The 27,448-nt window shown below is 41.2% G+C and overlaps 1 protein-coding gene across 3 annotated transcripts in view; it reads left to right on the plus strand.

The window, feature by feature from the left end:
* Positions 1 to 245: 245 nt before the first annotated feature.
* Positions 246 to 27,448, plus strand: part of ITGA6 (integrin subunit alpha 6) — a 63,637-nt gene continuing 36,434 nt past the window's right edge. For 2 of the 3 annotated variants that reach the window (XM_038422408.2, XM_038422409.2), the window contains exons 1-3: positions 246 to 690; positions 25,907 to 26,034; positions 26,785 to 26,864. In XM_038422408.2, coding sequence (XP_038278336.1) covers positions 527 to 690; positions 25,907 to 26,034; positions 26,785 to 26,864 — 372 coding nt within the window. In that variant the 5' untranslated portion in view covers positions 246 to 526. The remainder of the gene's footprint in view (positions 691 to 25,906; positions 26,035 to 26,784; positions 26,865 to 27,448) is intronic. The other variant, XM_043505290.1, reaches the window with a different exon arrangement.

The following is a 27,448-nucleotide window of genomic DNA, read 5'->3' on the forward strand; positions in this document are numbered from 1 at the left end:
ATTTATTAACAATTATAGATTAGGAGTAAGGTAATCTCAGATCTCTTCAGGTATTATGGAGGTTTGAGGCTACAGCGCCCCGAAGACAGTTGAGAGAAGACTTCGGTTCTGTAGAGTTTGTGCGTGCGCGCTTTGCAACAGGGACTAAAAGACCCCATCCGGATAAGCATTGGCTGGGATAGGCTCTAAATCCTGGACGGTTGCAGCGGTTACTTATAGTAACCGGGCTGGAAGAGCCTCGTGGTGCTGCTCCGGGGCTGGGCGATTGGCAGGGCCAGAAAGGCAGGGCAGGGCTAGGAGAGGCGGAGGGCTGCAGGGCCGGGGCCCGGCGTGGCTGGGGAGGCGGGGCTCGCCTCTCTCCGTCACTTAGTGCAAAGCCTGGGAGTCTCAGGAGAACAACGGGCTCATTCAGCGTGTGGCGGCGAGGGGAGCGGCTGGGGAGCGCCAGTCGCGGTCTGCTGAAGGGCACAGGGCAGCAGCAGGTCTTCGCTCCCTCCTCGGTCCCCGGCCGGAGCCGTAAGAGCAGATGGCCCCCGGGAAGACGCTCCTCTACCTGTCCCTCTTCCCCTGCCTCGCCTCCGCCTTCAACCTGGACACCGACAATGTGATCCTGCGGAAAGGGGAGCCGGGCAGCCTGTTCGGCTTCTCCCTGGCCATGCACTGGCAGCTGCAGCCGCAGGACAAGAGGCTGTAAGTGGCCCCCCGCCGCCCTTCCATGGGTCCCGGGAACTTCCCCCTTCCCCTCCGCACAGAAACTTTCCCGCTGGAGCGCGGCGCGGGGCCCCCCGCCCCGCCCCGCCCCGCCCCGCCCCGGGCAGGCTCCTGGAGCAGCGGGAAGAAAGGAGCCAAGGGCGCCGTCAGGCTGCCGAGCCCTGGCCCGCTGCCACTGCTGGCTGCGCCCAGCCCCGGCCGGGAGCCGCTCTCCGCCGCCTGCGGGGGACCCTGGCATCTGTCCGGGGCGACCGGGCAGGTTTCAAACTGCGCCGCCTGCTCCCGGGCTGAGCTGCGTGGAGCTGGGCGCTGGGCGCGGGCGCTCTGCGGGCGAGCGCCGCAGGTGGGAGCGGGTTAGCGGCGCTGCGGCGCGTCCCCTCCCTCCCGTCCTCCCTCCGTCCTGGGCGCTTGGTTTCAGGGGTGCGTTGGCCGCTGCCTGGGCCCGGCCGAAGCCAGCGGTTACTGATGCAGCTGGGGCGCGCCCGGGCAGCAGCGCTGGTCGGGGGGTGGGTAGCTGGCGGCGCCGCTGCGGTAGGGACGGGACTCCCCGTGTCGTGCGTGTTACGAGTTCTCCGCAAGGTGCGTGCGGCTCTTTGGGTGCGGACTTGCACGGGCTCCTGACTGCAGGGCACGAAAAAGAGACCCCCCCCCCCCACCCGCCCCGCCGCAAGGGCGGAACAACCACCTGTTAGCAAAAGTTGTGTCGATGAGGACACCAGATGCTTTTCAGAGCAGGGGAAACCGCGTTGCCGCCGACAGGACCTAGTGTATATTCTCATTGGTTTAACTCAAAATGTCTGAGCTGAGCTTGATTGTTTAAAAAACAAGGGGCAAAGCAAAATCTCTGTGCTGGTGCGCACTCGTGCAGCGGTCAAGGGCGAGCTCCCTCACAAATGCCTAGTTGAAAACCTCACGCTTTTTTTTTCATGTCATAATGATTTAAAACTAAAGAGGTTTCTTAGGGGGAACAGCAATACTGCAGAGAGACGTGTTTTCCACAGGCTCTCACTGACCTTGCATTCTTGGTCACTGCGAACAAAGAATTCCGAAGGGGCCTATGACAACAAAAGGACCTTGCCCCCAAAGGACTTCAGTGTTCTTAACTCAAGCCAGCAGCAGTGGCGTCAGAATGAAGCGCTCAGGAAAGCAAGTGTACTCCTCTTAGGGAAAAGCAGACTGAAGCAAATGAAGAAACTGGTGCATATTAGTAAATCTTTAGTTTTACATTGTCAGTATTTACTGTTGATTTTTAAATCTGTTCGCAGTGGTGCAGATCATTCTATTATAACTGTACGGACAAGCTGTACTCTTGCTGCATAATCACAAAATGCTGATCCGTGCTTTTTATCTCTTTGCTGATGTAGGAATTAATCTAGACGTTGTCCTGAGGATGAAGTAGGCCGTTTCTGATAAAATGTGAATTGAATTTTTGAGTTAAAATAATCTTCCTAGGTTCTGGCTGACTTACATGATGACTGGATCAAAAGCAATCCAAAGTGATGATATGTGTGTATTTCTGCAATAGAATCACTGGTGTTCAAGACTGAACCTGTTTCACACTACAGCTGTGAGCTCCTTCAGGAAGGGCTGGGCAAATAAATCAGGTGTTTCCAACGTAATCATGATGATAAAGGCCTTCTTCATGGATGACCCAGGGGCAAAATAAAATGTTCCTTTATATGGCTTTAGGGAGACCCATGGCAGTAACTGAATGCAGAAGTGTTTGGTCCTGTGTGAAATTGGTCCAATAAAAAATATTACTTCACCCACCTTGTCTCTATAAATCTGAACACACTTGCAGATTTTGCTGTATGTGTTATCTATGAGATTCTGTGGCCTGCGCTGTGCAGGAGGTCGGACTAGATGATCAGAATGGTCCCTTCTGACCTTAGTATCTATGAATCTATGGGCGATACCATACTATATGAGAATTTATGAAAGATCAAAACTAATATTTTATTTTAATTCAAAAAGAAGAGCATGGAGTCCAAAGAGAATCCATAGTGCATAAGAGAAGAAGTGACGCCAGCAAGAAAGTTACCTGATAACCTTACTTAAAACTTCCAGGGCCACATTCTGACTTGTGCCCTATACAATTTCATTGATTTCAGGGAGGTTGCATGGGTTTAAATCCAGAGCTATAAGAATTCTGTAGTTATTGAGGACATAAACTTCTCCAATGCTAAAGAATGAAAATCTAAACCCAAAAAATTGCCTTTGAATCATACATCATGGTCCTATGTAACAGCTTATGCATGTGATTCTTGAAAGCATGTCTCATTTTACTTTTTCCTCAATAAAAGAATTATCTTAAGTTTATTAGAAAAACTGTCAATGCTACTAGTAAGTGTATCAGAACGTGCAGGGACAATTGCAGTCATTCATGGGTCGCTAATAATCCTTCGGAGGACAGTCACAATACTCTGAGTCTGTGAAATTTAACTGAAACTTCTTAAAAATTGTGGCACCTTGGAGACTAACAAATTTATTTGAGCATAAGCTTTCGTGAAGTGAGCTGTAGCTCACGAAAGCTTATGCTCAAATAAATTTGTTAGTTAGTCTCCAAGGTGCCACAAGTACTCCTTTTTCTTTTTGCGAATACAGACTAACATGGCTGCTACTCTGAAACCTGTTCTTAAAGATTATTAGCGTGAAATTGCCTTCTCCGTACCTGAGAGCAATCCAAATCTGTGGATGCAGAAAACCCATAGATTCTTTCAACTTTGACATGGCTTTCTGGATCTAAACTTTCATGGAAAGGGAAAAAAACAAAATTCTAAAAAGACAAACCAAACTACAGTAGCTACATTCAGAGGCTGCTAGGTACTTTGGGTATGCAAAGACGTTTTGACCACTTTTTCCTTTCAATCTGACTCTCCCAAAAGAGGGTAAGGAAGGATGGTCCAGTGATTAGAGTACTAGCCTGGAACTTGGGAAGCCTGGGTTCTGTTCCCTGCTTAGCTGCAGATTTCTTGTGTGACCATGAGCAAATCTGTTAAAATGAGAATATAGCACTTTCCTACCTCACAGGGCTGTTGTGAGGCTAAATAGGTGAAAGATAGTGTGGGACTCAGACAGTAACGGAGACCAGATTATCTTGGAAGGGTATCTATCCATCCTAATGATGATTATTGCCTTCCAGAGGTTTTACATTTTTTAAACTCTCTGGGGCAGGAAAAGTGTTTTGTTTATGGGTCAAATCCTGAACTCTTTATTCAGGTCCAATTTCTGATGTAACCGATGATGTAACTGACATCAGAATCTGAACCTGTTTTTACTCAGCTCTTACTTATTCAAAAATCTAATTGAAGTTGATGGAGGTTGTGCTGGAAAAAAACCCGAGAAATTCTAAACGAAAACTTCCAGACTTGATCTTATATTTGCAAAATTAATAGCACCCATTTTCATAATTCCTATTTGAGTACTGATCCTAGTGGAAGCTATGCCAAACATGACTGATTATAGGCAGGACAAGCTGTGTCTACTGTCCAGGTATTCCAGGGAGATAGGCCAACCAGTGGGAGAGGAGTTAACAGAAATGGAGCCCACGTGTTGGTTAAAAATTATTCTTTTCACTGTCACAGCTGAGAATAAGGCGATGGTGGAATAACTGTGAATCCCCAGCTATGTTTCTCCTTTTCAGCATGTTTTCCAGCTCTTTTGTAAAGATCGTTTTATACACAGCCATGACCTCTTCTGGCATGGGCCCTCATTCTAAACTGAAAAATCTTATAAAATCAAAACTGGATACATTTGTCTCATACCATGTAATTGGATCTTTAGCCAAAAAAACAAAACAAAACCCCCAATAAACCACAAACAACCCAACAACAACCAAGCAGCAAATAAAGAAGCCTCAGGCATCATCATTTGAATCTAGGAATATATTACCCATTTCAGCCTGTGAATGATGAAGAGGGTGATAAAAGCAAACTACATTTAATTAAAGGCAACCACAGTTATCTCTGTTACATTTCCTTAATCTCTTCCTCCTCCTGCCCCTTATCTGATGAGATTTTTAAGTAGATAGATTTTCATTTCCCTACTGGTAGTGTTTGAGTCAGTGAGAATTGTTAAAATCATCAGTAGGGTGAGGTTTGGAGAAGTCTGAAGAAGTGTAACTCGGATAAAGGGCTAACAGCAGTTGCCTTTAATAAAGCACAGCATTTGCTTTTGATCATCCTTTTCCTCATTCACAGGATGCAATGGATAATATATTCCTAGAGTCAAATGATAATTTAAACAAATATTTATAATTATAAAACATTTATATCTACGTCATAATGATATTTGTAGATAGAGTAAAATGTTATAATTCATGTTGACTGCCATGGAGTTACTTTTGATTTAGTTTTTTGCCAAGTCACAGAGATTAAAAGAATGTCAGCCTGAATGTTGTGAATTAGACTGCTAATCGTATGAGCATTTAAGTCTGTGCATAACTTTACATGCATGAGTAGCCCCAGTGAAATTAGTATTTTGAATAGATTTAAAGGGATAACATTTTGTCAAGGCAGAAGTCAAGATGCAAGATGTTGAGGACCTAGATGAAGGTTTAGCTGTCTGGATGGAGAGCAAAGTCCAGATCTCTGAAATCAATGGAGGTTAGGAACCTAACTCACTTAGGCACCTTTTTAAAATACCACTACCAATCTGAGGTCATGTGTTCACCATGGGCACTACAGTGGCATAGCTACGGCACTGTAGTTATGCTGCCGTAACCCAACGGTATAGACACAGTCTATACTGATGGAAATGGTTTTTCTGCCAGTGTCGAGTGACGGTAGGTAGGTCCATGGATTTTTCACACTGAGTGCTGTAACTATGTCAAAATAAGTTTTTGTTTTGTTTTTTTTTTTTTTAAATCAGGCCCCAGTCTTTAGGCACATAAATACTTTTGTTAATCTGGCTCTTCATGCTATATCACTTTGGAAAATATCACTTAAGATCCCTGGTCATGTCAGTGATTTTGAAAATTTTGCCCTTAGAGTAGACTCTATGCTCTCTTGATTCTCCTACTGCTCTGACTGTTCTTCCAGTGTCTTTGGTGGGTGATCCATTTTCTCTGATCCTTTGAGATTTTGTCCTTGTGCCCATAGATGCTGACTCTGTGGGTGCTCCAGGTGGGGAAAAAATGAGTGGGTGCTTAGCATCCACTGGCAGCCAAGCTCCCTCTCCCACACACCTAGCATCTCCCACCAACCAACCACGATCAGCTGTTCCACAGTGTATAGGTGGTGCTGGGAGGAGTAGGGATGGGGTGCGGAAGTGGGGTAGGGGCAAGCAGGGGCGAGAAGAGGCAGGCCGAGGGTTGGGTTTTGGTGGAGTGGTGACAGGGCCTAGGGCTGAGCACCCCTGGGACAATTGGAAGCTTTTGCCCCCTCCTACACATAAAACTTAAGTCCATCTAGCTATGTTGCTATGGGGCATAAAAAATCCAATCCCCTGAGAGACATAGTTAAGATGACCTAAGTCCCAGTGTAGACACTGCTGGGTCAATAGAAGAATTCTTCCATTGACCTACCTACCTCTAGAGGTGATGGATTTACTACAGTGGTTGAAAAACCCATTCTGTCGCTGTAGTGTCTATGCTACTGTGGTGTAGCTGCAGCAGTGCTTGTAGTGTAAGCATACACCTGTTCTCTCTCTACATCCCATACTTGGCTAACCTAATCCAGAGGATTCCTCTCCGCCTTTGTGTGACAGTAGGTCAGTTTGTAGCTGCAGATTAGACAGATTAGAGGAGGCAAGATGAGTGTCAGAGAGGCTGGAGAGAAGAAATAGGGTGTGGAAGTTGAGGTGTGAGGGCATTACGGCTTGGGAATGGGTTTGTGTTAACAATGGAGAAGAAAGGAGAGATTTTGGAGAGGATACAGAAGGAAAAGTGATCAGATCATTGATATCAATGTGATGGGAGAAAGAGGGAACTGAAGGCGATTTGGTTTGTTAGCATAAGTGACGGGGAGAATTATGGAATTTTCACTAGTAGAGGAGAAAGGGAGGTTTTGCAAGGAAAGATAAAGAGCTCAGGTTTTTTTTCCTCTGTGTTTGAGTTAGTTGTGGCTCATCTCAAGAGACAGTTGATAAGAAACTATATGCTGTAATAAGTGTGCCACACATAGAAAGCAGTCTCTTACCACTGTTCTCATTACCTGGCCCAGTCTCTTGACATGGGTTAAAAAACGTTACAAATCCTATCATGAGAAAGGGGTCACTATTGACTCCCATTCCTATTACAACAGATGGAGGAGGAGAGATTTCGGAGTTCAAGGACAGAACTCTGAAAGACATTGACATGAAGAGAGTGATGGGTGGAGGATCATCACCCACTACAGAAGAGGTTGATCGAGTGGTCAGAGATGTAGGAGGAGAACTGGGAGCAAATGGGGTCTCTGAGCTAATCTAAACTAAAAAGTTGCCGTGGTTTTACAAAGATGTGACTTAAAAAAAAAAGTTATATAGTTAATCTGGAACAAAAGGCTGTGTGGACGCTCTTATTTTTGTTTGAATCGAGCTTAGTTCAGTTTAGTTTAGTTTAACTTGACCAGGAACTGGTTTAATTTAAATTGAAACAAGCAATTATTAAACCAAAAATAAGTGTTCACACAAGGCTATTACCAAAATGGTTTAGAATCACATCTCTAGATATTTAAGTTTAAAAGTTTAATTTTTAGTTTTAAAACTGATTCTCTAATTGGCACAACTTTGTCCACTTGAGAGAGCCATGGAAGCCTAGAGCATCTTGAGAGCCTCAAGGCAAAAGGGAGGCTGAATTATGTCAAAAGATTGAGGAGGATAATGCTGCAACAATGTATTTCTGCAAACACATGCACCTACTGTACAATGAGTTGTAGGACTTGTCATTTTACAGTGGAGAATGTTTAAACAATGTAAAATTGGAATCTTGGAATAAGCAACCCATTCATGAGCTTATTTTGCTTTGCTGAATTGGAATTGGATGCGCAGGTATGAACAGTCTTATGCGGGTAAAACTGCATCTACACTAGAGGGATATTGCTGCTTCAACTGTGTGAGTAAAGTTAAAGCAGTAAAACTTTTAAGTGTAGGCAAGGCCTCAGACTGTACCCAATCTAACTAAGCAAGAGAACAGGGTGACATATTTCTTTAGAACAATGTCTTTTAAAACAGCGTTGTTAAATATTAGGACCAAACAAAAGAACAATTCATTGCTTTGTTCCTTTGACTTCAGGGGGAGTTTTGCCCTAAGGAAGGACTGTAGGATTTCGCCCAGTGTGCATAATTATGATAAATAGCCTCAAATTCAGTCTCCAACTTTCAAAAAACAAGTTAGACCAGCAGCTGCAATTAAAGGTTGTGAAACTTTTTTTTAACTATTGGAAGATGCACACAACCAATCACTCTGCTTGGTTTAATAGATTTTCATCTTTAAGTATGTTGAGGCTGAGGGCCAAATACAGTCCTAATGTGAGCCCATGCCATTTCATTTTCTTCGATGGAGTTTCAGTAGCTTATATGGGGGGTTGAATCTGGCCTTGACTCTTGAAAAGAGGATATGTGCAGATGGCAGCGATGATGAGCTAAGAAGCAGTATGGGTTGATAGCCTCTATCTTTCTGATTTCAAAAAGTCTCAGGCAGCTCTATTAGAAATCCTTGGAAGCTCTATTAGTCTCTCATTAGGTTGGAACAATAACATTACGTTTGGAACAATAACTAATAGCATCTGATGAAGTGAGCTGTAGCTCACAAAAGCTTATGCTCTAATAAATTTGTTAGAGTACTTGTGGAACCTTAGAGACTTTTTCTTTTAACAATGTTCTGCAAGCTGAGATATTACTGTGTGTGGAAAACATGGATGTGGTAGCCTTTGCAAGAATAATTTTATAATATAACTAGGCTTGGAAGGATTAGATTTTTATTAGTGAATGTCGATAAACGTCGATTTCACCGCATACACCAAACCAACACACAATTTTTCCATTGAGGGTAATTGAAATGTACAGATAGGCAAAGTGGGGAAAAAAATGTTGCTTGAGAACTAATTTGAGTTTGATTGAAGGATATTTAATTTGCACATCTTGACACGGGATGCTGACACTTTGTATTTTAACAGTTATAAAGCTTTACATTTTTGAATCTCTGTGTCTGCTGTCATTGACCTCCTCTGCAATTTCCTATAACTGGGAGAATTTAAACAGATAACAAAACAAGTCAATATTTATTTTTAAGATTTAGCTGTTTAAAATTATAAACATTGAATTCAGCCAAGCCTAAATATAACTGTTCTTTTTACCAAAATTGCTTTAAGTTCCTACTCTTCCCTTTTATTGCATTCACCCTTTCTGAAAGGGGTTAATTTGTGATTATAGTCCAGTATTCAAGACAGTTTTTATTACATATTACAGTATATAAATCAACCTTCTGAACATCATATATGGCTAGCTTAGTCAATTCTGATGTGATCAGAGTACAGTATTAAGTGTCTCAGAAATAGGAAAGGAATCGGATCTAAAAACTAACCTTGCATACTCCCAGGCTGAAGGTGAGGGTAGGCCAGTGCAAATGGAACAAAAATTGTACATAGAAAGTGCAAACAAGGGCAGACCTTCAATTGGGGAAAGAGGGAGAAAGCAGTTGTCCTTGTTCAATTTAAATTAATATTGGAATGTACGGGTTGAGGACAGAAGGAAAAGAATTCTTTTGTCAAATGTTCATTTTGTCCTTGAGCAAAGGTAGTGAGTTATAAAAATCATTGAACTTAAATCCAGTCCAAGAACTATGCATAAAAGTTATTGGGGGAAAAAGAAAGGGCTGAACAGTAACACAGCTGTTCTGCTCCTTTCTTCCAGACTAGGCTGATGTAGACATGCACAGACAGATGGGCAGACCTCTGCCATGTAGTCAGACACATACAACACAATCATGCCACCTACTTAAACTGTAAACCTCATGTCTTTAATGAAGCTATTGATGAATCATTCTTTTGTCCAAAGGGGTCATAATACTTAACACATCCATTTTAATAACAAGTAAAACATCTGGTACCTTCCAGACTGAGTATGCTAGATTGTCAGTGGGATGGGGTAAAGTTTATCTGAAGAGCATGACTTGCCAGCAAAAGTCTGAGGAGGGAAGAACTGAAGAAGAGTCTGTCCCCCAGCTCTCATTGTTCAAATGAAAACTGAAACCAAAGGGGTGATGATGTTGGCTGTGGCATACTTGCTATGTGTGTGTGTGTTGCTCCAATTCCAGTCTGTACAGAAATGATTCTTGGAGCTAAGAATTGAGGCTCTGTGTAGAATCAGAACGCTGAAAGCTTCAGCTGGCAAATAGCTTCACAAGCACCAGTTGCAGCATTAATCTCATTGACTGGCACAAAAAGATTTGTACTGCTTTTTAGAGTGAAACTGTGACCCAGTCAGCTGAGGAAGGGGAGGGAGGGAGGGGGAGAGAGAGCATGTGTGTGTCAAGATGAAGAGGTGTAAGAAAGTGCCTTCAGAAGCATGCCTTGTGCATAAAACAGGGCCCACAATGCTGTGTGCGGTGTTGTTTTCAAAGGAGCAGAATTTGGGACAAACATGCCATTTAGATTTGCATTTGCACAGTAGCATTTGAAAGAGCATTGTATAGTCTAATATTCTATGCATCCGATGAAGTGAGCTGTAGCTCACGAAAGCTTATGCTCTAATAAATTTGTTAGTCTCTAAGGTGCCACAAGTACTCCTTTTCTTTTTTCTAATATTCTAGAGACAGGAGTCTTAAAACTTCCTTTTTATATCTAGAGAAATCTTCCGCTCACAATTTCAGTTCCCCTCTCGTAAGTATGCTGAGGAAGAAGCTTTTAGACTGGTCTCTGCAGAGGGAATAACAGTGTATTGGGGCTTGGAATGAAGACACAGATTGGTGATGAAACAAAGTGGCTGGTATGTAGCAGTAATCTTGGAGATTGCAGGAATTTCTACATTGTTCCAATTGCATGTCAGGTTTTTGTTAGGAAGAATTAGTCCTTTGCCATGCTTAATTTTTTTTAAAAACAATTTAACTATTATGGTTAGCAGGGATTTTTTTTTTTGGTACTGAAATTAAATAAGTGCAACTGCTAGTGTGGATGGAGTTTATATTGATTGATATTAAGGTGGCCTTATATCAGTACAGCTTTTCCCACTTTGCTATAGGAATAATCTCTATACACCTTTATTCAGATGTATCTGCACCCATCCGATGAAGTGAGCTGTAGCTCACGAAAGCTTATGCTCTAATAAATTCGTTAGTCTCTAAGGTGCCACAAGTACTCCTTTTCTTTTTGCGAATACAGACTAACACGGCTGCTACTCTGAAACACTCTTGGGAGGGTAAGTGGTACAGTTTTTGTATGCAGACAAGCCCTAATTCACCCCTTTCTTCCAATCATGATGCCCAGGCAGAGAAAAGCCTCTTTCCTTGCACGGGAGGTATGAGAAACAGTCTAAGTTTTAAATAGTTATTTCAGTAGATGCTTACGGTAAAGTTGGTTCTGACCTGGCTCATTTGATGGACTGAATTTGTAATAGGTTGGAGCCATTGTAAATTTGCATAATGGGGTTATCAAAGTGGGGAAAAAAGTCATATTATCTAAAGTTTGTTAGAAACCTGTTTTGGTGGTAATCAGTCTTAAAAAAACAACTGGTATAGCATTTTTCATCTGATGATCTCAAAGCAAGTTGCAATGGTGGGTGTTAATTCATTTTAGAGAGAGGGGAAATGTGGGGAAAGTGTAATTAAGTGATTTGCACAAAATTTTTATCATAGAAATAGCTGAGCAGATTAAAATGCTGCATGCAATGCATATGTTTTTAAAATACAACTAACCTTGATTTTTAAATAAGGCAGATAACTTGCCATTCAGAAACAGGGCAGGTAGACTGACTTCCCACAAATGGTATTCCATGTGATGCTAATTACATAGGAGATTGGTTTCCAGATGTAATTTATTGCTGTCTGGTTTCTCCATCTCGCAAAATAAAACAGAACAGTTCCCAAATCAGTATATTGATTAGATGCCTGGTGTTTTTATAGAAGTAAATCTTTCATCAGCCACCGTGTGTGCCAGTCCAATTTTCTTTTGTTAAACTAGGCAAAGCTTCACTCCAAATGTGACTGTCATTCTTTGCTAAACTGTTATCTGGCAAATTGCTCATAGAAATAGCCAGATCCACTGTAGAATAATTGTTTTTTAAAATCCATTCTGTGGCACTGTGTGGTGTGGTTTTTTTTGTTTTTTGTGTTTTTGTTTTTTTACATTTCAAATCAAAAAACATCTCTATCCCAAGACTGGTAGAAACAACGTGGTTTGGGAAGGTGAGATGGAGAGGAATAAAACTAGGCTAAAGGAAAGGCGGCTAGTAGGTCGATGAACTCCAAAAAAAACAAGCAAGCGAAAATGATCCACACCAAATGGACAGACTGCATTTAACTTTTTAACTGAAATATATGTTGATATAAAGTTACCATCTTATGGTAGTATGCTTGCTAAGACTTGGGGTATTAAGATGCAAATATACTTGGGGACATTTTGAAAGAATCAAGTTGTACAAAATGATATGGGAAATTCATGAGTAATACATATATTTATTTCTAAGAAATGAAATAATTGCAATTAGTTTCAGACATAGCCACATAAGAATCCAGCCTAGGAAAAAAAAGATTTGTTTAAAATACTATCTTGGTGGATTGTATCTGTTACTTTTTTAAATGACTGTTCTCTTTAACCTTTATCACCCCTAAAAAGTTTATAAACACTTAAAAATAATGGAGCCTCAGATATCTTAACTTGTGTGTTGTGCTCAGAGCCCTTCTGCACCTTTAGCATAGGATGTGTGGTACTTGTGATAAGATGGAACATCCCCTTGTATCTAAGAAATGAGAACAATATGTGCCTACTACTACTTAGAGGGTGCATACAGGTATTCTTGCTTTGCAAACGAGTCCAATTGAGCCATTTTATTTTAATGAGCAACTCAGAAGTATTCTGTTGTAAAATATATGGAAAAAGACTATACTGTACAACGCTCAGGAATCTTAGTAAAACCTTAAAGCAGTGGTTCTCAAATTGTGGTTCACAAAGCACTTTGCTGATGTGGTCCGTGCAGAGCTGGCTCTGTGCATGATGTTGGCTCTCTTCCTTGTTTCCAACTGCTAAATCACAGCTAAAAAGTACACTTTCCTAATATTACTTTCCCATATAAGCAATTGCTATAGTTTCTATAGGGATATTATGATTGGGAAGGGTGGAGGTTCCTAGGATCAAGAATGAGAGATGCTCCATAAGATGCTCTCTCTGGTTGTAGTACACACCATGCAAAAGTGCCTTAGAAGCCCTGTTTTAATATACTATACAGAACCTGCAGCCTGTATTTTACAGTCAGTAATAAGCTCCTCAGCAACATCTAAGATCAGGGGAGATACAACTAGGGATGCTGGGGTTGTGGAAGCATCCCCTGGCTTGAAGTGGTTTCCATCATACACAGGGTTTACAGTTTTGTTCAATGGCTTTCAGTATCCCCACTATAAAAATTGTTCCAATGCCACTGTCTAAGCTATACTTGTATACTTCTTTATGCTCTTGCATCCCTCTTTCAAGGAAATGAGGAATCTTTGAGATACCAGTATATACCAAGACAGAGTAAGCATGAACCACCTTTTCTATAACTTCATCTGCTGACTCAAGTCTAAAGAACATTCTACATTGCATGGGACTTGAGTGCCAAATGGATAATAACTGTGTAAATAGCTGAACTGCTGATGAAGAGTTGGAGCCTGATTTTTATCAGAAATGCTGAACTCCTGTAGAGTTTTGGGTGCTCAATACTTCTGAAAATCAGGTCCACAAGGTACATCTTTTAAATGCACAGCAAAACAAAACCGAAAGAAACTTCTGAATGTCTCACCACACTTACAAAGCAGTGTGCTTGAATGTAAGCGATGTTTACATAAGCACAGGTTGAAGTTCAAAAGAAAATGCATGTTTATTCAGGGCACACCCAAACCAGGCAACCAGGTGTTGCTGATAGCAAGTCTGTTGTTGACATGTGTGAAGCTTTCTTGGTTCAGTGTTCATAGCTGTTTGTTTTTTACCATTGTTGATAAAGGACCACTGTTATAACTTTATTTCCCTGTTCTACCATACATGGTGCTAAAATTTTGTAACCGTTAAACCTACTGGTTGCATCTCGGGCCTTTGTTTTCTACAGTGAAACATGATGAAAACTGCTTACTGTTCTCCCACTTATAAACTTTTCCATATTAACTTGGTGTGAGCCTTAGTCTCCGTTTATGGGAGCCAGGTCCTAGGTGAAGGTGACATAATGCACTCATTTGAAACTGTCAGAAATAAATCCTTTTTTCATACATACCAGAGAGTAATACTGGATGGATTCTGAGCACATAGGATAACTGCATAAGCCTAAATTTCATTTTCATCTGCACAAACTATACTTGGTGAGACTGAGACTTTTGTTGATTGTGACTGTGATGTCTCAGAACAGTGATTAGCAATCAGTATTTTTTCTTTTCACATTTTTTCCCTGCGACATGTAGCAGGGAAACATTAGCTATTGTCAGCTGAGATCCAACTGAGTTCTAATAACTAGAAATGGAAGAACTCATATGGCCTAACTTTCAGTCTACAACAATATCAGGGTTTCAAAAGTTGTACTTGAGCTCCAGCATTGTTTTCCTCCTGGTCTGTTTAAATCAGACTGGAAAGGAGAAAGCAGGGGAGAAAACCGTGTGTGTGTGTGTGTGTGTGTGTGTGTGTGTGTGAGGAAATGATTTTTAATTTCATAGGCTTAAACTCTCATCTTCAGTTAGTTTTGTGAACAAATAAGTTGTTCTGAGACCTTGAAAAACCTTGAACTCCATCCAGTTTGTGCGTTCCTACTCACCGTAATATATAATACCGTATGGCAGTTTTCACCTGTCCAGTCCACATGTGGAGAAAGAGGCAGATCTGTATCTCTTTATGAATATCTCATGAATTTCAGTTTACCTCCTTGATATTACTCTGTACATATGTATGGAGTTAAACCAAAGAGGCTGTTAGGGTATTCTGAATAAACATGCAACTCCTTTTGAACTATGCTCTCTACTACTATAAAACATTATAACAGATTGGTCCTCTTCCAAGTGAGGTGACTATCTGCGTTTTCAGTTTATTCAAATAAACTGATCTTTTTGCGCAACTTATCTAATTGCACATTTCCTTTTTGATTAGGCTCAGGATTTAAGGAAAAGTTTTTACTGCATTAGAAAGAAGAATTTTCTTATTAAAACTCTATAAACTTATTATTTGAATTTTTGATAGTAACCCTTTTTGTCCTCTAATCTGCACTTAACTGAGGGCCATGATGTTTTTAACACTGGAGTCGTGTTGTTGACTTGACTTTGGCAACAGTATATATAGTTGCCAATAAGCTATTCAGAAGGGACTATTTGCTGCAGAGTTAACAATTATAAGGGGCACAAACTGCCAATATTTGAGAAAAGTCTTAGAAGTATCATCTATAGGACGGAAGGGGTGTTTCTGTCATCGTAAATCAACACCTTTTGAGAAAAGTAGCTAGGTTGATGGAAAAATTCTTCCATCAAGTTGTTTCTACAGTGGTTCAGTCAACCTAACTACACTGCACAAGGCTGAAATTTTTCACACTCCTGCGCGATGTAGCTAAGTCAACCTAAGTTTTAGCTGTAACCGGGCCTAAGTCACAGTCTGACAGCAATGTGGGTGCTCACCCATGTTTGGCCAAAGAGTGCTATCAAAGCCTGTAATGAGAAATTCACCTGGACAATGCCAACAGCATATGGTTTTAGAACTGAGATTTATCTTCCCAGCTACTAAGATTTGCTTCACAGAGACTCCAAAACCCAGAACTGTGAATGTATTTGGGGAGTTGGGTAAGGGGTTAAATCAATAGAGAAAAATCTGTAGTTCATTTTCATAGTGAATGTAGACTGGGTGATCAGAACATAACTAATAAAGTTTTCTATGAACATGAGAATATGATATATCTGGCAACAAGACATCCTAAAGCTTTTTCGAATTGCTTTTGGGAAAGCAGTGCAAACCAGCCTTTTCCATATTCTAATTACTGCCCTTCTGGGTACACACTTCAGAAAAGCAGCACAGTATGTACATGGGTGTTGCCTTTTATTTTACCAGGCTCTTAGTTCAAAGAGAGATGCCTTTTGTAGAGTGTATGAAGAAAAGCTGATGCAAAAATAAGAGCTATAACCAACAGGTTCAGACTTTTCAGGATAACTTGGGTAATAGAAAGTGAGTCTAGTTACAGCATGTTTCTGTCAGATAGGAAATATGGAGCTTGTGAAATCATGGTCATTAGAAAAATGAAGTGCAATAGCAGGTCAAACCTAATCACTAGCTTCTCTTTGACAAGCTTCTGTTGACTTCATTTCAGTGGGATTGCTTGCAGAGTCACCTACTGGTGCACATTCCAGTGCCTCCTTCAAGCTACCTACTAAGACTACTGTGAGGGAAATCTCTGCTGCTCTGGATCCCTAGTATGTTTCAAGCTCCTGGAGCCTGAATGGAGTCAAGCCACTGCCCTAATCTAGGGGTCTGAAGGTACACTCTCAGGGCACAGACCTTCTGCCTGGCATCCATCTCTGAGTTTTGGAACCCACTGGCTGGGTGCTCTGGGTGCCCTTCAGACTTCTAAGTACTTAAACACATTCTCTCCCAGAACTCCACCGAAAAGGTGTGAAAAAATTTAACTCTCCCAGTACTGCCAGTTCTTGTGTTTTTGAATGTTTCGGTTCTAGAAATGTCTCATCCATCTCCTTGTTCTTATTTGGTGGTCTGTAATAGATCTCTACCATTATGTAATAGATCCCTACTATCCCTACCCCTTTTATCTTTACCAAGAGGCTTTCAACTGGTCTGCATCTCGCTTCCTTCTGGACATCAGAACAAGTGTGTAGATTCTTGATGTAAAATGCAGCACCTCCTCTTTTCCCCGCCGCTGGTCCTTCTTGAACAATGGCTAGCCTTCTCCAAAGTTAGACAAAAAGAACTGCACATAGGAAATAGAAAAATGCATTTTAAAAGGAACTTTTATACCAAACAAATAATCTTTGTAGTTTTCCAGAAAAATATAGTTTGTGCCAAAATACTGTATCTGCCGGGTTCCTGCTGGGCTCTTGCTGGGGGGCAACTCCCGCTTGGTGGTGCAGTGGTTCTAAGGCAGGCTCCCTGTCTGCCCTGACCCCATTCTGGCACATCGGCACCTCCTCCCCATCACGAGCCAGGCCACCCTGCCAGCCAGTAGTGTACCATGTGGCTACCCCTCTCCCGGAAGGGGCCAACACACCTCTACAGCCCTTGGTGGGGGGCATGTGGCTCCTCGTGCTGCTCCTCTCTGCAGATACCGCCCATGTTCCCGGCCAATGCGAGCTGTGGGGGCAGTGCTTTCAGGCACGAGCAGCATATGGAGACCCTCCCCCCCCCCCCCCCCGCCCAGTGCAAGGACGCTGGCTGCTTCTGGGAATTGCAGGGGCCGCGGCAGGCAGGCGTGGGGCCTTAGGGGCAGGCAACCCCGCTGTGCTGCTGCGGCCGAGATTGTGATGGACTGGGAGACCAGGATCGACAGGTCGATCGCGATCGACGGGTTGGCGACCACTGCTGTAGATATAATGGATTTCTGGGTACCCAGGACTGAGAGTCACCTTGTTTCCCTCCTGTCTTCTGTGTGAGGGAGACTTGCTTGTGCTTAACTGGGTGTCAGTTCTGTAACGCCACCATCAAGCACTCTCTTCTGTGCAATGCCAGCCCTTATTTTGCCAGGCATAACAATCTGTGCACCCCAGTCCCTGAGTCCCTTTAAAGCACTCCCCTTTGGTGTCCAGCCTTTGAAGTGTATCTCAAGATAAGGTTCTCTTCCCTGATGACTTTCCTATAATTGTTGACTTCAAATGTAAATGTATGTCTGGTGTATTAGCTCACAATGCTGAATTTACATGCCAACAGGCAGGTGAATCAACATCTGTTGTCTCATAGGAAACATGTTTCCCCACCTCTCCTGTAATACAGAATGTAATAGCATATCTTTAGTATACATACATAACTCCTTATCTAGTATTTGTATATGCCTTTCATAACCTATGTTAATGACCGTTGTAACCCTGGCTTTCATTTAAGACCTCACATGACATTCTTTGTACATACCAGAATCAGGATATTCTTGTAACCTTCTGGCCATTTGGCATTGAGGGGTTTTGGGATAAGAGTGAAGATCTGCAAGAGAACTTGAAAATCTATATGCGATAGGCTCTTTGAATGAACGTGAACGCGGAGGATTTGTTTTTCAGATTACTTTATTTGGGCACGGAACCATTGGGATTGACCCTTCCTATACACCAGAACAGAGTCTAGTTTTGCTTTGTAGTTACTTACCCTGCCCCTTCTGGTGCTGTCCATTTCTTCTCCCATTCCCTATGATACAATCTGCTCTTTAGGAGAGCTGTACTAGTAACATGAAAACCATAATCCTTTAAACACCAGGGCTTTAGAAAACAGGTTAGTGATGTGTCTGGGAAGCATCTTTACACTGATGATTTGAAAATACACCCATGGAGTCATAGAATCATAGTACTGGAGAGGACCTTGAGGGATCTTCTAGTACAGTCCCCTGTACTCTAGGCAGGACTTCACATATTAAAGACCTAAACATAACCATTGGTACAAACTGTAAATGGTGTTTATCCTTGTAAAAAAGAGTCACAAAGTGGTTCTGCGCTAACATAATCACCTGTTGGATTTTTTTTTTTTTTTGAGAACTTGGGTGTTGAGGGGAAAAGAAGGGCTGATCTCTTGATGATATGCCATATAACTTATGTGCATGTTAACAGGAATTACTCAAGTATACAGAGAGAAGAATAGACCCCACTAGGTATTTAGGCAGTGACCCGTACTGTTTGTTTTTCATCACTTCTGAGACTTGAATCCAATCATAAAGCAGAGATGATGTCTGTGACACTAGAATTTCAAATAGAACTTCTCTGTTATATTGACCAGTTTGTTTTAGCAATGTGTGGGGTGAGCTGTCTACCTTCATTTTTAAAAAGCCAACTGCAGTCAAGACATTTATAGGGGCAGTGCTCACTTGGAGATGCCTGTAATGACTTGTCTCAGAATGGGTTGGAACAGTGCTTTTACACGCACAGGGCCAATCCTGTTCCTACTGAGGTCAATACAAATCTTTCATCAACTTCTAGCACAATCTGCTCTGACTGTACACAGAATGTTTCCCACTTGACTTTCTCCTTGTGATCTCTTCATGCTTATGGGCTGTTCCCATCTTCTAAATGCCATGTTCATAAATGCCTTCAATATAGAATTATTTACAAGTGTTGCAAGAATGTAATTGCCCCTGCTTAGGTTGAGAAAGAGGTTTGAAACTTGGGATCTTCACTGCTAAAAGCATGAGCATCTACTGCTTGAGCTCAAGGACTAGATTCCTTAATTGGCAGCATTGGCAGCCACAAAGACTCAGCTTCCTGCTGAAGGTTATCCAGATGCCTCAGTCAGGATCAGGGTCACATTGTGCTGTGGTAGAAATTGTCTCTGCCCAGAAAAGCTTAAAATTTCATCTGATATGAAACCAGTGAATGTGGCAAACAAAAAGAGGGTATTGCTGGGAGGGAGGGAGAGCGGGTAAGACAAATAGATTAAACTATGGTTTGTAAATTACCAATAGTCCTTAGAGCTCTTCTTTCTGGTCAATATAATTAAACTCTTTGAAAACCAAGTAGTAGGAGTGTGGGAGAAAATGCATTCAGAAGAGAATCACTCTCCTCCATAGCAGTCTGTAGAGTAACAGTTCAGCCACTGCAGCACTTACCTTCATCACTTTCCTAATTTTGTGTTCCTTGTGTTTATGCTGCAATTTTTTGAAAAGGACAGTGGTGCACAATATCTTGCACTGTTCCCAGTAATATCAACCTTAAATTAGACATTTTGTGGTGGATGAAGTTAACTAAATTTTAAACTGCTGATATCTGTGACTACTTTATTCAGCCTATTTGTAGATACAGGTAACTTGTTACCCAGAAAACACTTTCAATAATGTCTTGTGGTCCTTTCTAACCCTATCATTCATTCTATGGCTACTCCAGTCTGCATAATGGTGATGAGGCTGACATCATTAACATAATCCTGTCACTTTAAAAGAGAGCATGGCAAATATAGGGTGTGTGAACAGGATTTTCTTTCTAGTATGTTAATTGGATGTTTTCCCTTTCAGTTTTTCATCCAGTTTGGTGTTTGGTCTGAAGTTGATATAATTAATCACTGAAATTGTTTTTCTTTTAGAAATATGTTTACAAAATGTTATTGTCTCTTGTAAAGTATTGAGACATGAACAGGATAAAGATATTCACTAGAGATGGGAAAGCATCCAGTAAAGTTTGGTCAAGTGATAAAGTGGTGAGAGCTATGAAGAAATAAACTTTTAAAATAATCTCTTTGATACATGGTTTTCATCTTAACTGCAGGTCCCACTTCACAAATGATGGATAAGTTTACATGAAAAAAATGGGGGGGGGGGAACTGAGATAGTTTTGAGTTGCCACTACTCCCACTTCTATTTGTGTTACCACAGTTTTCATTAAAGTTGTTATAAAGGGTTCTGCAAGCATATAATGCTGCAGTTCTCTCTGTCGCTTGTTAAGTTTCTCAAGTGTTACTGATGAAAGCAGAAAGGAATTTAAATTAAAAAAATCTTCTGGTTAGTATTGTATATAGACTGTTAAACTGGAAATCTGTTGCTGGTTTGTTTGATTTGCTTGATATTGCAGTAGTTTATAATTTTTTAAGCACTTCATTGGACTAGATTTGATGAAACTACATTGCTTCCATTTATCTATTTGAAATTCAGACTCTTTTCAGTGAACAATGGTCAGCAACAGATGGCAAATTTGGACATCAGATCCACCTAATAGTGTCTGGATGGCCAATTCCTACCTCCTCTCACTTATTAGAAATGTGTACATACTGGATGTTTGTCTCTAAAAAAAATCGTGGGGCGGATCCTGCTTTATCTGAAATCAATAGGAATTTTGCTGTTTTTGGTGGGGGCGGGGGGGGGGTAATATAGTTCCCCATATACTTTTGGAAAAACAAGTAAGTTTTTTGTCTCCATAATTCTGTCTGTATAGAACGATTATTAGTGTTGTATAGCATTACTCTGTAAAGTACTTTTAACTATAATGAGCCATGGCTTCAAGCACCCACAAACAACACAGTGGTTGGCAGGGATTGAATCTGGGACTTAAACACCAAGAAATAGGTCTCTTTCACTTGAGCTAAAATGATACCTTGGTAGCGGGATTTAGTTAAATAGGTGTTCTTTCATGCAGACCTGGAGTTAAAACCTTGCTCTTCCAGTGCCGTAGCCTTAAAATATGCATGATCTCTTCAGATTTGGACATTAGGTTGGGAGAGTGATGGAGCAAATCCATACATTGTAAGCCAGCTGACGATCAGTGTTTGAGGTTGGAGGAGGGAACTACCATAATCATGGCCGAAGGCACCAAGCTCAAAAAAGTAGTTGAATTATTGCTTCAACTAATGGCACTGTCACAGGGTCTCTGCCTTACCTGTGATACAGTCACTCTGTTCAGCAGGTTAGGAAAATGAAGGAGATCTGGTGACTGTGGTTGGGGAGTGGTGAGGTCAAGTAGGCCCATTAGGCCTGGATTAGATAAAACAGAGGCCTGTGGAGAGCCAGAGGAAGGAGGCCTGTGGAGAAGGCAGAGCTGCTCTTGCTGGTCAATATAATTAAACTCTTTGAGAACCATGCAGTAGGATTGTGGAAGAAAAAAGGATTCAGAAGAGGATCGCTCTCCTCCATAGCGGTCTGTAGAGTGAGGGCGAGAAGGCCAAACTCTAAGCAAGAAGTCCTGGGAGTTACTGCTCGGAGAGCAGACCGATAGGGAGGAGAGGCTGGGGCAAAGAATCTTCTTGGTTTGAATTCCATTTGTTTTATGCCCCCTTATTGGCAGGACTTAATTAATTGGACCCCAGAAGGGAAATCTTGTTCATAGTATCTTGGAGTGTCTGGTATGGAGTGAGGTGCTCTTTGGAGAGGGGGAAAAAGGAGGCAGGCTGCTGCAGAACCACCCTAGTCCATGAAAGTAGCACAAAAGTAATTCCTTTAATTTAATCCTAATTTGGAAAACTCAAATTCTTAATTACTGGGCTAAGATTTAGTTAAGAGAGATAATAGCCTTGTATTCAGCTAGGAGGTAACAGTTTCAGCTTTATTTAACATAAAGCAAACTATGTCCAGTGGTGGAATGATCCTTAACAGAAGTTTTGCCAAGGGTGAAATAGTAAGACTACTATTATTAGTTCATTTAATTACCTTACAATTTCTTTGGCTAACAGAGAATGCCACTGGTAGTATAATACACACTTAAACCAAAAGAATGTAGAAATGTAGATTAATGCAACATTGAGTCTGATTCTGCAACACTCTGTTAATGTACTTATTTGCATTCATGGTCCCTTTGAGGTTATTTGCCAGTAATCAGCCGTAAGTCTGCACAACTGAAATTGTAAAAAGTTAAGGTTCCGACAGCAGTGCTAACTGGCTATACATCTTCTATATTTTATGGCTTATGTTTTATGACATAGTATCAGAGAGGTAGCCGTGTTAGTCTGGATCTGTAAAAGTGGCAAAGAGTCCTGTGGCACCTTAAAGATTAACAGACATATTGGAGCATAAGATTTTGTGGGTGAAAAAGTGGGTATTCACCCACAATAGTTTATGCTCCAATACGTCTGTTAGTCTATAAGGTGCCACAGGACTCTTTGCCGATTTTATGACACAAATGGTAATATATTAAGCTGCACATAAAGTAGAAAAATCAGTTACAGAACCTGAACCTTTGAGTCTCTGGTGAGCACCCACAGGTTGCTTCTGTTGACTCAACTTTCAAAATCAGACTATATTTATGAAGGTGTCTAAATATGGATCTAGAGGCTGACTTTAGGTACTTGTGTTTTGAAAGTTTTAGTCATATCCATTATGCAGTAAGGGAGAGCTTGCAATAAATAGGCAAATCATCCTCAGAAAAATTCAAGAACTCACTTAAACTCCATTTTCACAGTAAGCATTTTGTTTTTAATCTTCATTGTTTCCCCTGCCAATATAAACATCTTTTAAAAAAAAAAATCCTCTTTTGTTCTGGTTCCTTGGGAGGAAGGGGTTTTGATCACCAGCAAAAGAGCTAAAATAGACTCCAGAATGCACACAGCTGCAGAAACGATTCTTTCTCAACATAAGCTCACATTTATTTTTTGTTGCAGTTCCTTTTATTAAAATTTTTTTAGAACAAGTAACAGTCCAATGTCTACTCAAATGTAAAAAAGAGATTATCAATCTGTAATGATACTCATGTGCATCCATCAGAACTCATCCAGGCAACATACAATCTGATTCATAGAATCATAGAATATCAGGGTTGGAAGGGACCTCAGGAGGTCATCTAGTCCAACCCCCTGCTCAGAGCAGGAACAATCCCCAATTTTTGCCCCAGATGGCCCCCTGGAGGATTGAACTCACAACCCTGGGTTTAACAGGTCAATGCTCAAACCACTGAGCTATCCCTCCCCGCATTAAAATGATAAAGATTCTGTGCAAATGAAACACCCATGGGTAGCTGCCTCCCTTTACAATAATGGCTGGACCCTCCCACTCGAAGAGCCACAGACACCCTCCCCCAACTGGGCACCCGCTGGGCACCCCTGGCAGCACAGGCAGAGCGTGGCCCATTGCTCCCTACCTGAGGCACGGGGGCACTGTGCCCCTGCTGGCTGGGGCTCCCACCAGGAGCCTCCTCGCTGCTTGGCCTCCTCCTGCAGGTCATGTGCTGGCTGTTCAGCTCCAGGATCCGGGTGGTGATGCCCTTGACGTGCAGCAGGTCATCCAGTGAGTTGAAGCCCTTCAGCTCCTCTCTCTTGATTCATTTGGACTGCCTCAACCAGGATGAAACTCACCCTGGTGCATAAGTCCCAGCATCACTAGCTTTGTGCATATCTCATCATTAACCAGAGATTGAGCTTTACTTTGTGACAGTAGTTCAGTAATTTCTGTTATGGACTTCTGCTATTTAAGTATGATATGCAGGGTAAGTAGAGTGCATTGTTCATGCATTGGGATGCTTGACTTGCACCTTTACAGTAAGTTTTGCTTGATTTATTGAATGAAAGATTAATTGAACATTATTAGGAATGAAAAATTAAAATGTAAAGTTAATAGTTCTCAGCATGTTTACAATGACCTGTGCTGCAGTACCTGAAACTGTCTTTTAGCCCACTCTGCTGTGCTTTAGTAGTGCTGCAGTATAATTAGTTCCACCACATTTTAATACCTTTTTGGGCACTACTTGAAAATGCATTCTAGAATGTACCGTTTGTATCAATCCAATTTAAACCCGTTTCACTAGAACCGGTTCATAACGTGCATGATTGTTTAACTGTCTTGTGCATCTGATAAAATTTAAGATTTGTATCACCATTCAGCAGTAATTTATGTAAGATGATTGAAGATTTTTCTTGGTTCATTAACCTGGTACAGTAATAGTCTCGAAGAACAAACAGCAGCTGCCTAGGCAAAAACCATCTGAAAAATGTTTAGACTTTTGGGGACTACGTTATTGCAGCCACAAGCTGATAGTACTTAAATATTGGATTTTTTTTAAAAAGGTAACCTGGAAAATCAAATAAAGGTATGCTCTCACTTTTGCTCCTTTATGATGAGTAAAGAAGGCCTGAAGTATTTTAACAGAGCTGGGAATTTTGTATTGATTTTTTTTTTTTTTTTCCCCCCCGCAGAAAATGCAGGTTCTGAAACTGAAATCTTGCAAACTTTTTCCCGTTAGGAAAATCTAAACAAAATATTTTGTTTCAGGTTGAACTGAATAGCAGCATTTTAGTTTGAACCAATCAAAACATTTTGTCATGGGTCAGTTCAACATTAATATATGTGTGCGTGCGTTGCCATGTTGCCTCATGGGAGTTCTAGTTTGGGTGCCATGTGCCCACATTTCCCCCCCCCCCCCCCCCCCCCCCCCCGTGGGCTGAGCTTCCGAGCTGGACTAGATCTTTCATGATTCACCATGGTCTGGCCTCTGTTGAATTGATATGATGCATTATGGGAATGGCATGAGCAAAGTAACTCATGGGAAATGTAGTCTTGCTGGGGAGCCCAGCCTATGGAGGAGAATAGGGCCACAAGATACTCGAACTACAGCAGGTTGTAGCATAGCACATTATACCACAGCATGTCAGGAGGACAGATTAACATTGAGTTGAGACAAAATTAAGCATTTCAATTCCAGAATGTCAAAATGTTTAGTTTTGATCAGAAATGTCAAAATGAAACATTTAGAAACAAATTTTTGGAACTTAATTCTGTGAAACATTTCATTTCAATTTTTCATCCTGATTTGGGATGAAAATTTTTTTCTAAATACTGTAACCGAATTTTCCATTGGATGTAAATTCTGATTTTCTATCAGCTCTAGGTTTTTAAATTTTCAGGGTTTTTCAGGGTCACCTTCTGTACTACTGTTGAAGGTTAACTAGCCATAAAGAATCCAACTTGATTCTCAGATCACAGGCTGAATTTGCTTGGATGGCAATTAGTGAAAAATATTTTGTAAACTGAGCATATTTGGTATGAAATCATTAGATGATGATTGGAGAACCTCACAATGCCATTTTTCAGAGTAGCAGCCGTGTTAGTCTATATTCGCAAAAAGAAAAGGAGTACTTGTGACACCTTAGAGACTAACAAATTTATTTGAGCATAAGCTTTCATGAGCTACAGCTCACTTCATTGGAAAGCTTATATTCAAATAAATTCCTTAGTCTCTAAGGTGCCACAAGTACTCCATTTTTTTTTTCCACAATGCCATTGTTACACAGTCAGTTTTCATAGAACCACCAGGCTTTGAGAGAGAGACTTTTTTGATGATCTACTTAAAAAAACAATTAGAAAAATTGTCATGGTGTAACTATGCCCTCCTCCTTCAGTAGTTTACAAATCCAATCTCTACTGACATATCAAAATAGCAACCCCTGATTCTACCCTTGTTACTTCTCTCAAGTTACTCAAGTCCCTCAAAATATATGGTTCTCTATTTTTCTCTCAACAGATTGCTGGTTGGAGCACCTCGGGAGAAAGCCTTTCCATCCCAGCAAGCCAACAGAACTGGAGGGTTGTATAGCTGTGACATTACATCCCCAGAGACGCTTTGCACTCGTGTCCTCTTTGATGAGAACGGTAGAATCTTCCATATTTTTCTTTGGAGTGAAGCAATTGCCTGTTTTTGCTTATCAGATGTAGGCCTCAATGGTCTTTCCCACTGAATATAGCATCTTTTTCTTAAAATCAGTGATCACAAGGAACACTTATTCTTATCCTCTTTAAATGTTTTTACAGCTTTTCTTATTTAGTTTTTGAGTGAAAACAAGTCTTAACTTAATTGCTAAAACAGTGTTGATGACTTTGAATCCAGATGTTTTGCTTATGATCATGTTTTTCAGTAAATGTAAGTTATATTTTCATTTAAAAAAAAACAAAATCCTTTTTCATTGATATAACTAATCCTCCTCATCAATTAAGGTTTTGTTGTATGGGTAAAGTGTATAGACAGTGCCACCTACAGACAGTTTCAGGTACTGTATGAAGTTAACAAATATTGAATTAAAAGAAGTTACAGGTAGGTATAATATACAGCACATGAAAAGAAGTTGCAACTCCCATCTTTTCAGGTGCTGTATATTTATACCTACCTTCTGTATTTTCCACTCCATGCATCTGATGAAGTGGGTCATAGTCCACTAAAGCTTGTGCTCAAATAAATATGTTAGTCTCTAAGGTGCCACAAGGACTCCTCGTTGTTTTTGGTGATACAGATTAATACAGCTACCCCTCTGAAACCTGAATTAAAATTGTATGTTTATAATCAAAGCACAAAATGTTCTAACAAGAGTTAACCATAGTGTGTAAAATTGTGTTGTGGTGATGCAGCTGATCCAGCAACTGAGAGTAAAGAAGACCAGTGGATGGGTGTAACTGTCCAAAGTCAGGGGCCAGGAGGAAAAGTGGTGGTAAGTCTATTGGACTAGAATATTTGTTAGTATTTGTTTAGGTTGCATGTTTTAAAGTTGTCTGCATTTCTATACCTTTACAGAACTCTTTCTAGGTTTTGTTGCTATTAGATTCCTAAACAGATTCCTAAAGAATTAAAATTTTCCCTAGAGGAATGAGGCACTGCAGATAATCTGAAACTTCTGTTGGTGAAAAGGACAAGCTTTTGAGCTCCACAGAGCTCTTCTTCTGTGGAGCTCAAAAGCTTGTCCTCTCATCAACAGAATTTGTTCCAATAAAATACATTACCTCACCTATCTCGGCTCTCCCTTGCCTTCAAAACTGTTAGTTAGTAATGCTGTTGGATGCAGTATTAACTTGCATGGAGGGAGGGGCAAACTCACTGTGTCATCAGCAGGAAACCAGTGACAGCCTGGCATCTCCCAGAAATGGCAGCATGGTTTGTGCAGAAGCAAGCATGCCCCCTGCCCTCCAGTCTATGTGAAATATTGAGTATGTGCATAGTAGTGCTGTGATCTGCAAGATTTCCAATAACTTTACATGGGTTAGTGCAGCGGTGGTGGTTTTTCTTCCTGCCAGCATG

This window comes from Dermochelys coriacea, chromosome 11 (genome assembly GCF_009764565.3).
Source record: "Dermochelys coriacea isolate rDerCor1 chromosome 11, rDerCor1.pri.v4, whole genome shotgun sequence".
NCBI lineage: Eukaryota > Metazoa > Chordata > Testudines > Dermochelyidae > Dermochelys > Dermochelys coriacea.